The sequence below is a fragment of the Ursus americanus genome, chromosome 22 (genome assembly GCF_024610735.1).
Source record: "Ursus americanus isolate L20-20 chromosome 22, mUrsAme1.1.p, whole genome shotgun sequence".
In the NCBI taxonomy this organism is placed as follows: Eukaryota; Metazoa; Chordata; class Mammalia; order Carnivora; family Ursidae; genus Ursus; species Ursus americanus.
Window position 1 is genome coordinate 21,136,014 of NC_142148.1, and position 20,090 is coordinate 21,156,103.

Consider the following 20,090-nt stretch of genomic DNA (forward strand, 5'->3'; position numbering starts at 1 on the left):
GAACTCTCAAGAAGTCCTAAGACTTCTTTAGAGAGGTATGTCAGAGAAATGCCATTAAAGCAATATACTCTTGCATTTACTACTCTTAGAAAAGACTATTTTCCAGGCTACCAAATCAATTTGTTACAAAACACAAATATTCACCTTTTGCATAAGCAATAGCAGTGGATATGAACCAAATTTTAAGCCCCAAAGATCCCCAAGAATGCCAGGACAGCACTCTCTCCCCACAAATGTGCTAGTCTATTGCTTAAGACTTCCAGTTGGGAAAAAGACCAAGGCAATAACTGCAAACTGCACACCACAATAAATTCTGCTCCGTGCCCTCTAGCCTCTGCTCATGCAATTCCAGGCCTCTGATATTGGCCCCAAATTAAAACTACAAAGACAACTCAACCCTTGTAATATGAGACTACTTATCAAACTTCTTCCTGAATGCAGCACAAGGGCAAAAAATAAAATAAAATGAAATGAAATAAAATAAAGACCACCTACCAGTTCTGTTCTCTGTTATTTACTGATGGCTTCTAACTGGCTGCAGACAAGCAAATAATATATAGGAGTCTAGGAATGCTCAATTGTGATTCACACCAGCCCCACCAGTATAAAGCTGTAAGAGTCAAAATCTTAACATGATAATAAAAAAAAAACTAAACAAACAGAAAACCCTGTATAGCAGCTACCTAACAGCTCCCCAGACTAAGGATGAACTGTTTCTTTCCAAACAAACAATCAAATCTGCACGATTCAGCTTTCGTTGGTGGGCTTAGCAACACAGAAAACACAAAGGGGGCTTTTGTGTGAATTGCTGTTTCTGGGTACATTTTACAGGCAGCAGCCAGGCTAGCTGCTCCTCTCTCGTCTCCCCTATTCACACAGGCAAAGGATGGTAATTAAAATCAGCCCAGGGACCAGGCAGGAAGGCTCACTCAGGGCCACTGTAATTAACCTCTGGAAGGTAAGACTGCACAAATGACACTGTGGGGACACAGAGCAGGAGCAAGTGCCACAGCCTTCCTTCAGATGCTCCTCAAAACAAAAGGACAACCCAACATCATCCTTTTCTTTCTGCACAGTGGTTCAAAGGAAAAATAAAGGTCCTGAATTCTACGAAAGTGGCAGTTCGCTCTAGGAAGGAGCTTGAAAGAAAAACGGCAATAGAAATTTTCCTCAAACTCAGTCACAAATAGCCCTACTGGACTCCAGCCTCATGCTCTGTAGGAGACAGTCCTTCATATCCAGTGGGTTCACAGCCTCTCCAATCACGCCAAATGCCAGCAACAAGCATGGCACATGGGAAATTTCCAGTGTCAAGAACCTTGAGAGAGAAAGAGCGAAGAGAGGGTGGTTGGAGCAGCGACGGGGTGTCAGAATCATTTGGGGCCCCAGTCCCAACCATTCTGATTCAGTGGGTTTAGGATGGAGTCAGAATATAGCCTAACAAACATCCCGGTGCTTCTAATACAAGGGACTGCAGCCATCTTTGATAAACTGTCAACTGCATCAAAACCAGTATTTACTAAATTCTTAGCAGAAAGAAAAAACCAGACAACAGAAGACAACAGAGAGGAAGGAAAATTAACAGAGCCTAGAGGAGGGAGACAGCTTGATGGGTGGACAGAGCCCCACAGGAAGTGTCAGGGTAAGAGGCTGGAACAGACTCCCTCCGCCACTTGCCAGCTGTGGCGCCTTTCCAGTCCTGGAGGCCTCTACAATCACTGGCGAGAGAGGGAAGCTGGAGTTGTGAGGATCCGAACACGCAGGCTCTCATCTCAGCTGCACAAGGCCTGGCTGAGTAACCCAGTGGAGAGCTGCCCTTCTGTATCTGGGTTTCCTCACGTGTAAAGAGAGGCGATGAGAACAGATTGGTTTAACTCACATATAAACTTTGACTGGTTGCTGCCTGGAAGACTGAAGCCTTACCCAGGCTCCACAAAAAGGCACACCGAAACCCACCGGCCCTGTCTCTACAGGCAGGGGCTGTGAGTCTGGCTGGATGAGCTGGAAGGTTTGCTCTTGCTTTTAACATTCTCCAATTCCCTATCTATAAAATAATAATGGTATCTGTCCTCACTGGTGCTTGGAGAGGAAAGAAGAAACATTTGTGAAAAGGTCAGCAGCAGCACAATTGGAGGCAGAAGAATAGGAACATGGAGTCAAAGAGAACACAGGTTCAAATCCCGGCTGTGTGACCACAGGCAAGCTGTTTCGCCTCTCCAAGCCTCAGTGTCACAGCTGGGAATGGGAATAGTAGCAGTAATACCCTGAGAGAGTACGGTGAAGATCACATAAAGTGAAAAAAGTGAGAAAAGGCCTGCTTACCAGCAAATATTTAATAAATAAATGCCTCTATAACCCCTTCCTTAACACAGTTCCAGAGTCTCATGTACCCCACAAGTTGCATTTCTACTTTCTTACTCTCCTCATTCAGTGCACCCTTGCCACGGAGCTCACACCCACCCGGTGCCACAGGGACAATGGTGACGCTGTTAAAACCTTACACACACCCGGAAACCCCAGCTGGATGTGCAACTTACCAGAGCATCGATGAGTACTTCCGCTCCCTCTTCACTCTCGTGGAGGGTGTCTATATCTGTTAATTCCTGAAGCAAATCAACCACAGCTATGGACACATGTGAAAAGTGTTAAGGGTATCACGTACATACTGAAACCTTACTGACATTTTATTAACATCTTCGCTTCCCTTCTGTTTCCTTGTCAATCATTTTATTACTGTTCACCTTTAATACACCGTGGTTTTATTAACATCTCTTCAACAAGGTTCTACTCGCAGTGGGTGTTCAGTAAATGTTGTTAACTGACTCAGTCTTTTTCCTTATGCTGCCTTCCTGGTCACTTATTCCATAGTTCACTGCTTTTTCATAAATTTCAAAATTTCAAATAAATTGCTCAGGAGTTGCTTTTCCAGTGGGAAATAGGCCAACACCCTTAACCCTATCTCACAATTTAAATTCTTGGAACTCGGTATAATCTGAACTACCCTGTACAGTTCACTTCCAAAGGCAGTAGTAGTTTCTGAGATGAGATGGCTGGTGCTCACCTAGAGGCTGGCAGAGAGCGGGGCAAGACCAAATCAGTTTCAGATGTAGAGGAAGGCTTTACAGTGGACCTTGCTAGACCTCCCCCTACCTCCAGCTCCCTCTCCTCAAATACCGAGCTACTGTGGACATAAAAGGAGGAACAATGAGAATTAAACACTCGACAAAAATAGAAAGAGGAAAAAAATATATATATATATATGATAGAAAGAAAGAATGAAAGAGAGAAAAAAGGAGTTATGTTTGGAAACTGGAAGGCAGAATTAAACTGCTTCCCTTCCTCATCTTGGAAATACACACTCTCTCTCTCTCACACACACACACACACACACACCACACACACACACACACACACACACACACACACACACACACGGACACCATGTTCTGCCGACCTGCATTTCTGAATGTCTACAATGAAGAAAGCACTGTGATGGTGACGGAAGCAAATCCATTATTCATTCTGGGCCTCAGTTTTCTCATCTACAAAATGACAGCATTCAATAATCAGAGACATTTAAAAAATTATACACCACAGGCAACTGCCAACATTTAACAAATGAGGAATACAGACGTCCTAGGAAAGGGGCAATCAAACTGAACTCAGAAATCAGGAATGATTTGCTAGAGAAGACTGGTCAGAAAACAAGCAGCTAAAAAGGATGAGGACAGAGGGGTGAGAAAGCCAAGCCACGGGAGTAAGAGCAAAGAGACTGGAATGTACAAAGGCACATGAAGAGGAGAACACAGAGGATGAGGGGAGGGAGAGGAGGACAGAAGAAAGGGGAGAAGAGAGAGAAAATTGCAACTAGAACTATATGAAGAAAACAATATTTTGAAAGAATAACCTAATAGCTGTGCACAGGCTGCACTCAAGTGCTGAGTGCTGGGGGCGGGGGTGGGCAGATGGGAGGCAGGCTGAGCGGGTAGCTGGAGGGTGAGGGCTGGGCGAGGAGCCAGGTCTGGAGGAAAAGATACCACAATAGAAGAGTCCGGGGTGAGACAAGGTCAGAATCACGGTAGTTTCACTAGAACTGGAAAGAAAAAAATAAAAGGAAAGATATAGAACATAGTAACAGGAATGATAGGACTTGCTAACTGCCAGCTGACACTCCAGGTATTTTATGAACATCTTTTGCTGAAAGAAAACCCACTGGTAGGTTTGTTTTATTCATTTATAACCGACTAGCTGACCATCATGCACAAGTAACTAAGCTATCTGTGTCATCTTCTTTCACTCTTTAAAGTGATATTTACCCAAAACACCAGAGTGTTACAAAACTGAATATATAAAAGAGCTTAAAGATCTTTGGACAAAACTCCTTTATGTGTCTAGTCCAATCTTCATTAACCAAGTAACCAGAAAATGGTGGACACAAAAGGCCACATAGTTTACTTGACATACAGTAAACACAGAAGTTGTTTGAATTAATTTTAAAAAACAAAAACTGGCTACCAAACTAACCCTTAGAAATCCCAAAGCTACCCCTGACTAGTATTAGTAGTAAAGACTGCAGCGGTCGCCATCGTAATAACCACCATGTCTAAAAGTCATCATTATGCCAAGGGCTGTGCTACCAACTTCTCACAAGGGCATTATAAGAAATGTGTGATCCCCATTTTACAGATCAGAAAGCTAAAAGCTCAAAGGGGTTAAGTAACTTAGCTAAAGGTCACTGCAATAGTAAGGGAGAACAGTAGGTCCATCTGATTCCAAAAATGATACTTTTGCCACTATACCTCATATTAATGCACAGGGGAATACATACCAGCTTTAAACAGGGTGAGGTTCAGGTAAAATCTAGCTAATGACCCTACTGTAATTACAAAGATCTGTCATGTATTTCCACCAAAAGTTATTAAAAGTTTCAGGAAGAAACGAGATGCTGAAAACTCCCCCCTCATCCTCCTCAACTAAGAAACTACTAAATATGTTCTCTTGAAAAATTCTTACATATACATTGTAAAAATCTTATCTATTCACATGCTTATTTTATACATATGAGATTTCATCTATGTATCCATCCATCCACCCATCCACTATAGCGTCAGATGTCTATAGGACAAGAATATGAATCAGGCATGTAATAAGTACTACCATTACCTCCCTCGAACAATGCCATGCAGAACTAAGTGTTTATTAACTCATAGGTGATGACTGTTCATTAAACAACAGCCTCAGGAGACAGGTGGGATATATATGAAAGAACAGATGAAGAGTCAGAGCAAACATGAGACAGGAGTCATGTCCTATTCATCTTTGCTTCTATCTTTAATGAACATTCTGAACTATCCCAAAATTATCACTAGCTGTGTGATCCTGTCCAAGCCCCTTGTTTTCCTTATAGCTTAGTTTCCTTGCTTGTAAAATGGTGGCAATGGTCCCTGCCCAGCCCATCTCACTGAGTAGCTAAAAGGAATAAATAAGGTCACATATACCGAAGGCCAAGCAAATCAAAGTACTAAGAAAATATGAAAGCGTTTTATAATAAAGATTGTTAGTCAAGTCTTCCCACAGAATGGCCAAGGCCCTCACTGTTGCCTTCACTTTTTCCTGAAGCCTCTAAAATCTAAAATGTAAGCTAACAACAGCATGGTCTCCCTTTCTGGGTCACAATGGGTTGGAAGATCTAATTTTATATTCCGGCTATGCTACATTCAGATTGATCAAGTCCTTTTTCAGCCTCTAAGGTCTATGGGCCAGGTATCATACTTTTCTTTGATTAGTCTTATACCATGCTCACAGATGTGTCACACTAAACCTAGGAACTTTTTTTGAAAAGGAAAAAACTTGACAATGGTGGTGGTTTTATATAGGACAGGATAAATGTCTAACTTTTACCAAGGAAAGTCATTTCTAAAAATGTTCCAGTGGTTACCTCCTTGCCTACCCTCCTGCCTCAGCCGAGAAGTCGAACATGAAACCAGTTACCAGCTACTGGGTCTGGTAAACATCTCATCAATTCTGCTAACTGGTGTTACATAAATTCCTAACTTTCACCAAATAACGTTTCAGCAAGGCGTTAGTCCGTAATTGTAATCATCAACTCCTAGGTAATGTAATATGACCCAGAAGGCAGAGGTCATTTGAAGACCAGAAAGAGGAATGAGAACCAAAACTAAAGATAGACAGGCGGACTCTCAATCTTGATAAGAAAATTCAGCACAGTCTGCCGCCCATCCAGCATTTCTTCACAAGCAGACTCTGGGCATGGGTGATAGGTTTTTCCACTGTAGTTACAATTTCATTTCACAAGGTAAAAGGCTCTCCCGTCCAGGTATAATAGGAAAACAGAGAGCCTGTCTCTCTGTGAATTACTAAACACAGTTTTTGATAGCCTATTTTGTCATGTCGAGTAGAAAGGCCACCCCCGCACGCTCCCTCTGTACCTGTCCACTACTGGGGCAATAAGCTAGTGTAATAAGAGGTGAAGTAGAAAAGACCAGCGGGGCACAAAATGGTCCCTAATACAAAGGCTCTTGGAAAAAGAGGGGTATTTACTTCTACTTTTTGGCTTTAGATATTTGCCTTTGGGTATGATTCATGTAGAGTTTTGGTATAGAAACTGAATGTTAATCTCATTAATCTCCAATGAGATGTGTCCATAAGGAATAAAGTTACTAGAAAAAAAAAAAAGATAAGAACAATATGTAGTAAGCAGATGGCTTTTTTTAAAAAAGTCATTTAAAAAAGGATTCCTTAAGAAAAATGAACCAGTCTAGATTCAGGGAATATAACTGATTTAATGGAACAAATGTGGGTTTAAAAAAAAATAATAACTTTTTTCTTTAACTCCTAGATTAGGACAGTGATTAGATATGGCTCAATTAATGCAGATGAATTTTAAAACACAGACACAATGGTCTTTTCCTCCTTTTAAAAGAGCTGGCACAGAGCTACATAGAATAAACCTGGACTCTTCATTTTCTCCCAATCCTAGATCAAACTAATATGAGGGAGCAAATGCACTCGTTCAAGATTCATTAAGTACCTACTAAATACTAATGGGCACTATAATAACGCCACAGGGGAGATGTCCAAAGCAAGCTACAACCACCCTAATCTTCCAGGGGCATGGAATTCACCTAAAACTCATAAACAAGATCAAAAGTTAACTGACCTGACTTTCTTCAGAACATATTTAAAAGGCTCCAGAAAAATGGGTGACTTATCTACATAGATTATCAGGCATGTCAGACTACTGATGAGAAAAAGAAGTACCTTCTCTTCAATGCGGTTTTGATTCTGGCAATACCAAGATGAGAACAACTCATCAGCAAAACAACAGCTCAAGATACACAAGTCTTGTTAGACAGTGTTTGCAGGAAAGCACTGGAGCAATAGCCAACTCCCTCCCAGTCCAATTAGAAGAAAGCCCTTAAGAGGCTCAAACCCTTCCCAGCCCTATTCCTGCTCATTAACACTGGGGCTCTAACACATGGCACCCCTGACTATTGTACACACCCTCTGAGACAATATGGTGTGCTGCAGTCAGTTTGTTCCACTTTAGCTTTCTCCGACCCAAACTGCTCAGATTCAATTGATCCCTGCTGCTCTAAAAAAAAGTCTGTCTGCTCTTTATTTTCCAATTGCCACAGTAATTCTTCACAAAATCCAACAGGACAACTTTGAAGGTCCTCCAGGCTTTCTAGAGTCTAAGAAAACTAGGCAGCTTAGAAAAGAATAGTGCTAACAACCGCTCCCTAAAATTATCCCAGACTGAAAAAAAAAAAAAAAAAAAGGCGCTGTCCCATCAGCACCAATGATCTCCTCTGTAACTAACAAATTTCTCCCTTCCTGCCTATTAGTATGCAACCCACTGTAATAATGCCTTAGGTTACCATTACAATGAGACCTCATTTTTCTGAGTCACAAACAGGTGGAGACAAAGCAGACTTTGAACAAATTGAGTTTACGAGATATATATTATGTATATATATATTTTTTTAAAGAATAGAGCTGAAGTCTTGATGTTTTGGGGTTTTTTTTTTTGTTTTTTTTGTTTTTGTTTTTTTTAAAGATTTTATTTATTCGACAGAGATAGAGACAGCCAGCGAGAGAGGGAACACAAGCAGGGGGAGTGGGAGAGGAAGAAGCAGGCTCATAGCGGAGGAGCCTGATGTGGGGCTCGATCCCATAATGCTGGGATCACGCCCTGAGCCGAAGGCAGACGCTTAACCGCTGTGCCACCCAGAAGCCCTTTTGTTTTGTTTTTTTTAAGTGACGTCCTGAGCCTGATATCCTGGTTAGTCTGTAGTGACTACATGAACACGTCAGCTTCTAGCATGTAAGGAATAGCAATTTCCAAGGTACAGACCATGAAAATAAACTGGAAACACACTCTAATCTCCACATCTGTCAAAAGCCTACCCATCTCCAATGCCCAAAAATGGAGCAATGGAGAAATGACTCACACCACAGAACTCCAATGGCATTTCATGGGCGTAATACTCCAAGGGCACTCACCACACATAGTAAGTAACTTGTAAGTAAGTGAGTGTTTTTGCTTGACTAGAGTTATTACTTCTTTTTCCCCAAAAGGACCCAACAGGGCTTACCACAAAAAGGAGGAAGCCCATAAATGACGGGATCTACCACAAGGACCTTAGAAAGGATTCCACTGACTAGTCGCTCAAATTGAGAACACGGCTAATGACATACAAAAACAGGAAGCTTATGGATTTGGTGCTGTGGTGATTTATTTTTGTTGGTGGTAAAAAGGGTGATGAGCCACCATCCGGGGTTTTATCTTCCCCTTGCTTTATTCCTCCTTGTTCCTTTAGGCAAGTAAAGGAGTAAACTGGGCCACAAAAACTGTTTGCTTATCAGTACCTTGAGAAAATATCTTTAAATGTACCTTTAATCTTATGTTTCTGTAGAAACGCTCCAAAAGGTTCACAAAGAAAGTGCTCTAAACGTATTTAAATGACTTCAAAGGAAAAATGGTTTTAAAAAGTGGTATTTCTAAAAGGCAGCAGCTGTGGGATCCTACCTTGTGTTCCCTTCTAGCACATTCAGAGTGACTCTTCAATACTGTGTGAGGGGTATGCCCCTCCCTCTTTGCCCCTCACCCCCAGAGGTGCTCTTCACAGACCAGAATTCCACTCTGCAGCCAAGCGATGGCTGGGCTCCAGCCTCTCAAGGGGGGAGATGAGGCACAGTAGCGCTGACAGGCCCTCACGAGCAGCAGTGACGCAGAGCGCCAGCATAAACTTTGAAGCTGCTTCTCACGGTTGAAAGGACAAGGCACAAGCTGTTTTCTCGCAACCTCTGCCTCTTAAGGTTACAACAAACCAGCCTCTGATCCAATTAAAATCCCTATAGTTTATGTTTTCTCAGAGAAGGACAAAGCAAAGATGACCTGGGCCGGCTGGGAGCACAACCAGCCACATATGGTCTTGGTTGATAAATGAAGAGTTAAAAAAGATGAAAAATTTGAGTCATGACTGCCATGAAATTGTTTATTCATGGTAAGGTGTTTCAGGCAGTTACAGCTGTACAACAGTAAATTGTTAACAAGCGTCTCCTAAAGAAAAATCTCCATTATAGATCACAGATAAGACAAGAAGCAGAGTGCATTGCTACTGGGAGATCAACGTTCCGAAATGGTAGAAGATGTGTCAAATGCAAGTCAAGAGGGCCTACCCTTCCCTGAAACCACTTTCAAGAAAAACTGTACTTTGAGGAGGATGACATTTATTCTAATTGCTGCAGCTAATTAAAATTAGGTAATTAAAAAAATTTCAAATGCACTTTAAATTTGATGTAGGGCATAATTAAAAATCAGATTTTTAAAAATATCATTAGGGCAGTAGGGTGAAGGTTGGCATACTAGAGGGGGAAAAAAACACAACAAAACGCAGTTTAGCTCTCAGAAAACAGGAGGGAAATGGCAGTCTGTCAAAGTTATTATAGGGGGACTTGTTTTTTTCCTTTTTAAAGACCAGAACTTAACAACTTGGAACATCTGTGCCCTTGCCTTTCCCAAGTATGCCGATGTCGAACAGCACTTCTTATGTCAGTCTTCTCCTCAGCAGGAACCAGGCTGGTGAATCAGCAAAATGTCAGGATCTTCGGAAAGCTGCTACTATTACTTTGAGTTAGCAGGAACAGAAAAAAGAAGAAGAGCTGTGTTTCCAGAAACAAACCTGGTGATTCCTGTATGAATACACAAGGTAGCAGAGGACACTGTGCAACTCTATCAGGGATGTAATAAATCCTACAGGGGGAGGGCTCAAGATGCACTCGAAACAACACTGGACTGGAAAGTGGGGGGCCCAGAGGGCCGGCCTCAACCTCAACAGTTAGCTGGACCTCTGAATGGTCGCTAAAGAAATAAATACCGCACCAGGCTAAGTCATCTCTCAGGTCTGTCTGGATTCTGAAAACCTACTGTTCTGTAGGTGAATTAAAACGTGAAGTCACAGGGGCACCTGGATGGCTCAGTCATTAAGCGTCTGCCTTTGGCTCAGGTCATGATCCCAGGGTTCGGGGATCGAGCCCCACATCGGGCTCCCTGCTCAGCGGGAAGCCTGCTTCTCCCTCTCCCACTCCCCTTGCTTGTAGTCCCTCTCTTGCTATGTCTCTCTCTGTCAAATAAATAAAATCTTTAAAAACAAAATAAAATAAAATAAAATAAAATGTGAAGTCACAACTAAGAACTCTTTCTACCTTACTAACTCCGTAAGGACTAGTCAGTACCTTGGACAGGGCTGATCATATGGCAGATACCCAAATACATGTTAATGACTGATGCTGCTTGAATATCCAGTCTAGTCCACAGTTCCTCGGCATCTAGTACAGTGCCTGGTACATCATAAGCATTCAAAGCATGTCTACTGCATGAAATCATGAGACCCTATACTAAGCTGATCCAGAAACAAGCTAATCGACCAGGGTTCTCATAAAACCCAGAACCCAGCAGTAAACCCTGAGGAACATACTCAGCAACCTGGGGACTGACAGAGTGATTCTTAATACTATCTAACCTTACAAGTCTCAGAAATGGCTTAAGATCACCCTTCAAGAAGCCTGCCTTGAAATTATTCACTGATTTATTTCTATGAGAATTATCAGGCAGGAAAGAACCTAGTCAGACATGCTCTCAGGAGAAAGATTACCAGGAAGATGAAAATAACATGAAGCAGCAGCAGATTCCCCGTGAATATCACTCAGGCAGACTAACTACATTTGTCTCCTACCTTCGGAAATCTGGATTCAAATAGAACAACTCTTGGAAGAGAATTTGCTTTAATGAACATATCCCTAGCCACGGGCACATCAAAAACCGTTTGCAGAAAGCTGCTGCACATCTGAGAGCAAAGACAAAGTATAAAATGGTTTTGGAAGTCACGGTTCAGATTCAGTTAAAAGTCACATCTACTAAGTACCTACTGTGTATCAGAAACTGCTCAGCCCTCACGTGATCTCCTTTAATAAATACTCCATAACAACGAAAGGCAAAAGTTATTAACTCCACTTCTGCAGATGACAATACTGAGGGCTGGAGGGGCATCAAATTTCACACAAGAAATGAAGCTGGGAGCCAAAGCTAGATCATCTGTTTAGGTCTAATGCTCATTCAACAAATATTACATGTTTCTGTGCACCAAGCCTTTTTTAAGTAATAGGGAATGTAGCACTGGACAAAAGAAATTAAAATCCCTGTCTTCCTGGACATTCCAGTGTGCTTTTTACCACGCTTCACTGCCTCCTCTTGTCTCCACTCCACTGGGCTGTCTGGTAGCAGAATGATGTCTAGATCAACAGATTCAAATCCTATCTGGCCTTGCCACTATAATGGACCTGGAAAATCAAGATCCTGAGAAATTAATGCTATTAAGGTATGAACACATACATCACAATGAATTCCAGCACTAATAAGAGAAAATGGGACAATTAAGGATTGCCCAAGATTTATTCATAGATAAAAACAGATTTTCAAATGAGTAAAGAGCAGCGTGTGTTTCAAGATGGGAGATAATTAGAAAGAAAATAGAACACCAGACGTGACAGCAGACATCAGCAGAGACAGACAGGAGAAGAGAGTAAACAGTATTCCCTCACCCTGTCAGCCTTGTTACTGAGGACAGATCTGAAAGGATATCTGTATTATCATGTCCAAGTAACCCAAGAAGAGACTGCACAGCATTCAGCTCCACCAGAAGGTGGTACAGGTCTGGCATGGTGGCCACCACGTGCATCTCCTGAATGATGTCATTTAGGTCCAGCTCAGATTCCATAAACCTAGAAGGGGAAAACAAGACAGCATCAGTGAAAGGAAGGGGGTACTGTCAGCACTGAGGAGCAAACAGCAACATAATCCAGACAGAGAAACAATCTGTCAAAGTGTCTGCAACAGACCAACCAGGAAGTACACTCATCCAAACATCATACTGTCACACAATTTCCTTGAGAAATCGATTTCCTCATTACAAAAATCAATCTTGGATTCAGATCTCATTACAGGGTTCCCCTTACTCTTGCAGCCACAAGTTGCCTTTGAGAGGCTCCTGAAACATTTTGTAGCATTAAATGATCTGCCCACCAGTCCTGTGGATTAGCTACCATTACCATTGTGTTGCCCTGACATAGTTATCTTACTAATCCAAAAAGGGTTTCTCTTACCTGCCACTTCAGACCAAGGGCCAATTATTCCTCTTATCCAAAGGAAGATACTGAGATTCTCCTGCCATCCAAAAATACCCTGCTTTCCTCCAAACAGTCTCCCTTCAGGGAGCTGCTTAGGGGGCAGATCCCAAAGTAAAGCAGAGCTAGTCTCCGGCACCCTGTAATCAGCACCACACCTTACGTGGCATGATACTCCACTCACATTTCCACACCTGAACCTTCCACCAAACCTATGCTCAGACGCTAAGAACAAAACTGCTCTGCATTCACTGATCCCAGCCCTCCCCCGGTGTCTGACTTTTCAGAAATGATCACTAAGCCTTTGGGGAACAAGACAGGAAGGTTTGCTCTGAGGAAGAAGTGAGCCAATCCACGTAAAGCAACTGAACAATACCTGACTGAGAGTAACTGAAGGGAAGCAGTGATAATGCTGTTATTTCTGAAGTAGGCTCCATGCTTGAACTCTTGAACTCACGACCCTGAGCTGAGGGGCACCTGTATGGTTCAGCCGGTTGAGCATCCGACTCTTGGGTTCTGGCTCAGGTCACGATCCCAGGGTTGTGAGATCAAGCCCGTTGTCAGGCTCTGCATTCAGTGTGGAGTTTCCCTGAGATCCTTTCCCTCTCGTTCACCCCTGTCCCTCCCCCTGCTCACATACAGGCTCGCTCTCTCTTTCTCGAAAATAAATAAATAAATAAATAAATAAATAAATAAATAAACAAATAAATAAATAAATAAAATCTTAAAAAAAAAAAAAAAAAAAAAAGACCTGAGCTGAGACCAAGAGTCAGACGCTTTAACCAACTGAGCCGTCCAGGCCCCCAGCAGTGGTTTAACAGACTCTAGAGTCAGATTACCTGGGTTTGAACTTGACTTAGCCACTTACTTCACTTCTGTATGCCTCAGTTTCTCATTTGTAAATAAGATCATAAAGTTACCTATCTCACAGGGCTACTGTAAAGAGTAAATGAATAAATACATATAAAGCACTTAAGAAAAATGCCTGGCCTATAAAAGCACTATACGTTTGCCCTCATTTTTTCTTCTGCCACTACTGTTATTATGTCTATCCTCCCTTCTAGAATGTAAGCTTCTTAAAGACAGAAATTATATCTTTTGTCTCTATATATCCACAGATGCCTGCTTAATCAAATGGTCTCAATTTAATTTTATATCAGGGTGATTTAATTTAAAAAAAGAAAAGGAACATAAGCATGGACTCTTGAAGTTATATATGCCTCATTCAGATGCTGAGGGGCTGGGCAAACATCATCTCTCCAGAAATCTGGATTCTGCAAGGAACAAAATCTGGAGACTATAGTTCTTTAAAACATGCCTATATTTCAGACAATATCCTTACCATTATTTTTCCCCATTACTATTTTTAATCATAACATTTATATATTTTTTTCTAATTATAAAATACTACTTTTTATAGAAAACTGGGAAAAGACATGCTTTCAAAAAATAAACAGAAAAATAATCCATTATCTCAGTGACCAGAAATAACCACTGATAATATTCTGGTAGGTTCAAGTAGTTTTTTTCCAACTCATAGCCTCCCCCACCAAAAAAAAAGTAGCCTACATAGTATACAGTTCTGTATTCAATTTTTGCCATTGCTGTTAACATAGGCTGAACAATTTTCTTTATCATTAAGCATTCTTCTACAACAGGAAAAGCCAGTATCAGACGCTGCTCTCACTCCTCCTCCCACAGCAATCCCTCATTTGAACCCAGCACCCTTCCCTGCTGAGCCGAGACATGGCTTCAGAATCCTTTTCAACACAGTGTTCCAAGAAAAACCACCAATCAATCCCAGAGTGGGTGCAGGAGATTAAGTCCATCTGAAATTTCTATTCTAAATAATACATTTTTAAAAGCTACATGGTATTTCCTTGTGTGGATCTATCATAATTTATTTTACCAATCCCCCTTTGTCAGACATTCAGATGGTTTCCAATCTTTTTCCTTACAACAAATGACACTAAGAAGTATGTATTCATAATTATTGTGTTAGGATAAATTCCCAGGAAGGTACCCAGTCAGAAAGTATGCATAACTTAACAGACTTTGCTAGAGCCTGCCAGAAAGGTACCAGCAGTGTATGAAGTGCCTATTTCCCCTCCACCCTCCTCAAAACCAGTATCGTCTATTTAAAATCTCCTCCAATTAGAGATGAGAAATATAACTTATTTTTTATTTTGCACTTCTGATATTAAGTTAAAATTCTGTTAATGTTTACTAGTTATTTGTGTTTCTCCTTTAACCATTTTTATATCAGGGTGCTCATCTTATTGATTTATAAGCACTCCATATACTAAGGAAATTAATCTCTGCCATATGTAAAAAAAAAAAATAAACCAGCGAAAAATATTTGCCCTTTAATTTGTACATTGTGCTTTTTAACATTAAAGTTTTTAAAAGTCTAAGTAGTCAAATGTTTGCCTTTATGAATTCTATTTTACATGTACCCTGAGTAAGGTTTTTTCCTACGCTAAGATCAAATATATTTTATGATATACTACCTCTATGTTTATACATATTTAAATGTTTAGGAGTAAGTAAATCTGAGATATACTTTAGCATATGATATGGGACAGAGATCTAACTTTATTTTCTGCAAATGTGAGGCCAATTGTCCCAATACCATAATGTATCTTTTTTCCACAGATCTGAAGAAATACCTCTATCATACACTAAATTTTAATGTGCACTCTAATCTTTTTATGGGCTTTTCACTCCATTTCACGGATTTGTTTGCAAATTCCTGAGCTAGGACCACACTTCCACATTATCATGGCATATTTTACCTCTGTTACCACAAAACATTCTGTTGTTCTTCTTTTCCAATGCTTTCTTGTCTATTCTCACCTGATTATTATTCTAATTTTGAAATTATTTTTCTCAAGATTCTCCTCCATACCAGTGTTTTTAAGGCTCCTTTGCTATGCTTACAAATAGATTACCCTTCTAGATTCCTAGGTTCCTTATCACCTAAAGCACGGAAGCCAAATCAGAATCATGACTTGGAAGGCCTGGTGTAGAATTCAGATATTGGGGCAGTAGATCTGCATAATCTTTGAACCTAAAAGGCTCAGCAAATCTCTACAGCTTATTTGCCTTACGTGAGTACTAGGGAGTAACTTAACAGAAGCCTTTTACAATTTGTTGGGAAGAACTGGCAAGGGCACTAAATAGTAGCAAGCAAAGTCATGTTGAGTACCAGGAAAAGGTTTGGGGACTTGGGGTATAATCAATGAATGAATGTCAACCCGGAGAGAAGCCTCTGGTGGTATCCCACAGGGCTCCATCCTTAGGCCTGTTTTTTGTTTTTTAAAGATTTTATTTTTAAGTAATCTCTATACCCAATGTGGGGCTTGAACTCACAACCCTGAGATCAAGAGTCGCATGCTCCTCTGAGTCACCCAAGCGCCCCTTAGGCCTGTTTTTGATGAACAACTTGGGTGAAGATCTATAAACGGCAAACTTAACACAGCAGCTGACGGAATTAATTCAATAAGTTCCTGACAAGCAATAATGATGGGCCAAATCTAACAGGAGGAAAATTACCTAGGATCCACACCGAGCACAGCACAGAACCATAAAGTCAGGTACAAATGCACGGGTGAGAAAGATACAGTTTAGTAAGAGCACATGTGTAGAAGGGACTCGATGGTTTTAGTCAATTGTAACTGCGATACAAATCAGACCATGAGACAGCTCTGCCAGGATGGAGACTACTTCTCCTTCATCTCTGGACACCCAGCCCTGGGTACACTCCCTGGTCCACCACAGAAATTTAGCAGATATCTGCCAAAGGAGCAGAGGAAAGTAGCTGCCACAAAAGCTGCTGTGGTTTTAGCCTGCTTAGAAGAAGATAATATGAGTTACCATGCAGATCAGATGACCCTTAAGGTCCAGGACATCTGTTACGGGAACCACACTTTATTTAGGAGGGCTATGGAAACTAATTCAGGGAAGCAACTGAGATTATAAGGAGTCTAGATATCCTCTCATAAAAGAACGTGCTGAGATTCTTTTTCATTCCGAGTTGAAATCTTATGAGTCAGAGCTGCCAAAGATGAAACAGGTTTCTTTGTAAGTTAGGATCCTTGTCACTGGGGGTAATTAATGAAGGGTGACATGAAAAAAAAAAATCAAGAAGGAGAAGGGAGAATGGACTGCACCTTTCAGTCCCTTCCAACTTGGAAATTCTTCTTCCAACTACGCAGTTTTAACCCAATGTTTTTAAGTTTAGAAAGTCATAAAATTATCAAAACCAACAAAACAAGCAAAAAGTCAACTGTGAGCAGGGAAACATCACAAAAATACCACTGGGGTCCAGGGTTACATAAATAATGAGCTAGAGTAGGAAAATGCCTGGACTTAGGAAAGAGACTGACCTGGGTCACACCCCCAGCCACATTTAGAGGCTGTGTAACCAAGAGTGGTGTGTCAACAAGCACTCCTGGGGCACATACTAGGTGCCAGGCACCATGCTAGGTACTGAGGAAGTAACGAATAACAAAACAATCCCAGCTGCTGTCCTCAAGGAGCTTCTATTGAGGCACAAATCTAAACAATCTATTCAATGCAATTAATTGTAAGGATGTTCAGCGTTGCCCAAGAGAACTGTTATTGGAACAGAGCATAGGGCCCCAGTCTGGACAAGGGAGATGGAGAATATTAACTAACCTATCTCTAAACTTCAACTTCCTTAAACTTTCTAGCTGAATTATAGTGAGGATTAAAGGAGATAATAACTATAATGTGCCTAACAACAGTTGGCACACATCAAATGCTCAATAAATCTAGGTACCCTTAAGTCTGCTCTGCTATAACAAAGAAAATTTTCTTCTCTTTTTGCTGACCAAGAATAAGCCTACTCATTTAAAGCACACACTACAATATTTGTAGAGGACTGAATGCCTAGGGATTAGGCATACCTTTAGCAACAGCTGATGCACAGCTGGAAGAAAGGATCAAGTTAGAGGTCAATGGGAAAGCAATAGAGCAACATATTAAAACAGTAACCCAGGCCGAGGCAGGGTCATCAATTCCATCTGGTATGACAGAGAATATTCTGCTTGTCTGCCCATGCACATTTGCTTCAGACCAGCAGGATGTTCTCCTTCAACCACAAGAGTGAATATTAGCAAAGACCAGTGAAGTAAAAAAAAATACCAGAAAAGCAACAGAAACCAAGTCCTCCTGCAATCATAAAACCAGCTATTAACGCATAGGAAGCATGAGGTTTCTTCCACCCAAATGAATCAGCAATTCTCAAAGTGTGGTCCTGGGACCCCAGGGTGAGGTAGGAGGTCCTTCAGGAGTCTATATGATCAAAACTATTTTTATAGTAAATCCAAAACATTATTTGCCTTTTTCACTCTGATTCTCTCAGGAGTGCACAGTGGAATTTTCCAGAGGAATGCACAATAACATGGTGCTATGATTGCCCTAAGAGCTAATGAAATGTGTGCTTGTATATTCTAAAATTTCCTAAGATAAGGACTTTGGGGTACTCAATAATTTAAGAGTGCAAAGGGGTCCTGAGACTAAAAGTCTGAGAGCCACTGAACTAAGTAATTCCAACCCTACAAAAATGAAGAGAAGGAGAGAAGGAGCACACGCTACTCAGTGTGATGCTTGGGAGAATGATCACACAGTGCAAAGTAGACGCCACATAAGGAGAATTGTCAATTGAATCTGAAATGCAGCCAAATGAAGAGAGGCATTTCTGGGTATGCAATCAAAATGACAATTGCATATATGGGAAAATAAATTTGAACGTTTCTGATCTCAACCGGAAAGTTTCATTCAAATATGCTCTAGCAATTTTCATCTTAATTGCACCTCGCTGGTCTAGAGAATTATAAAAGACACTGCACCAGTAAGAATTCAAGAACTCAAGGTTAAAACACAATGTAGTTTCCTAACAGCTTTTGGATATGAAAAAAAAAAAAGATGTTCTTTATGCATAATTTCAATTTTCGAACGTTGTGACTTAAAAACAAAAATAGTGTATAAATTTGTCTGGATGGAAAACACTGTTGTTGTTGTTGTTGTTTTTAAAATAAAATAACATTTTCTTAAAAACCACTTTATAAATTGTAACACTGGAGCATCTGTGATACCTAAGACATAGATGGTGAATATAACCCACAGAAATTCACTGTTCTACACTGACAGAAGTATACCACGAAGGGGACAAAGGCAATACTGGCATTCCAAAAAGTACTGTGGTTCTTAAATTTCTAGTGTTATCAACCCACAGCACAGCTTCCTCATAACGTATCCTCAGGTTCCAAGCAATGGGAATGTAATAAGAATGACCTCAACTATGTAAGATCTCTCATGTTTACTGAGCACCGACAGTATGGCAGGTACTGTGCTAGGTACTACAAACAGAGACAGACAAGACACAGTCTACCTCCTGAAAGGCACACGGAGTATAATGCAGGCAGACCACTGAGGAAAGAAAGAACAACAGAACAAATGACAAAGATGTTACAGACTGATCACATTCATTGTGGGCAAGAAGTTAGGGAAAGAGACCTGCTGGTGGAAGAATAAAAGGCCAGGGTGTGGAATTTGGCAGGAGCTATCAAAGTTTAAAATACGTCCCCTTCAATTGGAGACCTGAACACTTAGGTATCTATCCCACAGAAATAACGTGCACTAAGACACACGTACATGGAGGTTCACTGCAGCATTGTTCACAAAAGTCAATATTTAAAATAACCAAATACCCATCCAAAGAAAAATAGTAAATAAGTCGAGGTACCTCCACACTATGAAATACTCCACAGCAGTCACAAAACATAAGGTAAACATGCATGGAAAGATCTCCTGTGAGATAAGTAAAACCATCAAAGTTCAGAATACATACAGCATGATTGAGGTGGGGGAAAAATTACACATGTAAATACATGTACAGGAAACAATCTAAAAGAATACTCACAGAGACGATCTCTGGATAGAGGAGTGGAAAAGGAGGTCTGTGCAGTGAAGGAGAACTTACATTTCTTACTTATGCACTGTTGGTATTTTTACAATGACAGTCTGTTCCTGTATTACTTGTATAATCAAACACACACATAAAACCACAGACACAGTACAGTATGACAAGTGCTACTATATGGTAGAGGTCAGCACAAAACTGACGGGACGCTGGTGTTGTGAAGGCTGAGATCTGATCGAGCTATTCCTCCTGTCAAAAAGGGTTGTGGCCTGGGTCCAGTAATGAGGTTCTCCTCTCTCTATACCTCATCTACAGCACAGAGAGGACGTGCTGAATCCCACCAGCCTCACTAGGTTACCATGAGGACTCTGTGTGCTCTGATACCCCTGTGCCTTTTTTCATGCTAATCACACTGCAGGCCTTTCCATGTTCT

The 20,090-nt window shown here is 41.0% G+C and overlaps 1 protein-coding gene across 3 annotated transcripts in view; it reads right to left on the reverse strand.

Annotated features, from left to right (window-relative positions):
- CTNNBL1 (catenin beta like 1) overlaps positions 1–20,090 on the reverse strand; it is a 155,693-nt gene that overhangs the window by 100,329 nt on the left and 35,274 nt on the right. For all 3 annotated transcript variants that reach the window (XM_087853593.1, XM_087853592.1, XM_087853594.1), the window contains exons 4-5: positions 12,165–12,306; positions 2,538–2,633 (exon numbers count right to left, since the gene is read on the reverse strand). In XM_087853593.1, the coding sequence (XP_087709719.1) occupies positions 2,538–2,633; positions 12,165–12,306 (238 nt within the window). The remainder of the gene's footprint in view (positions 1–2,537; positions 2,634–12,164; positions 12,307–20,090) is intronic.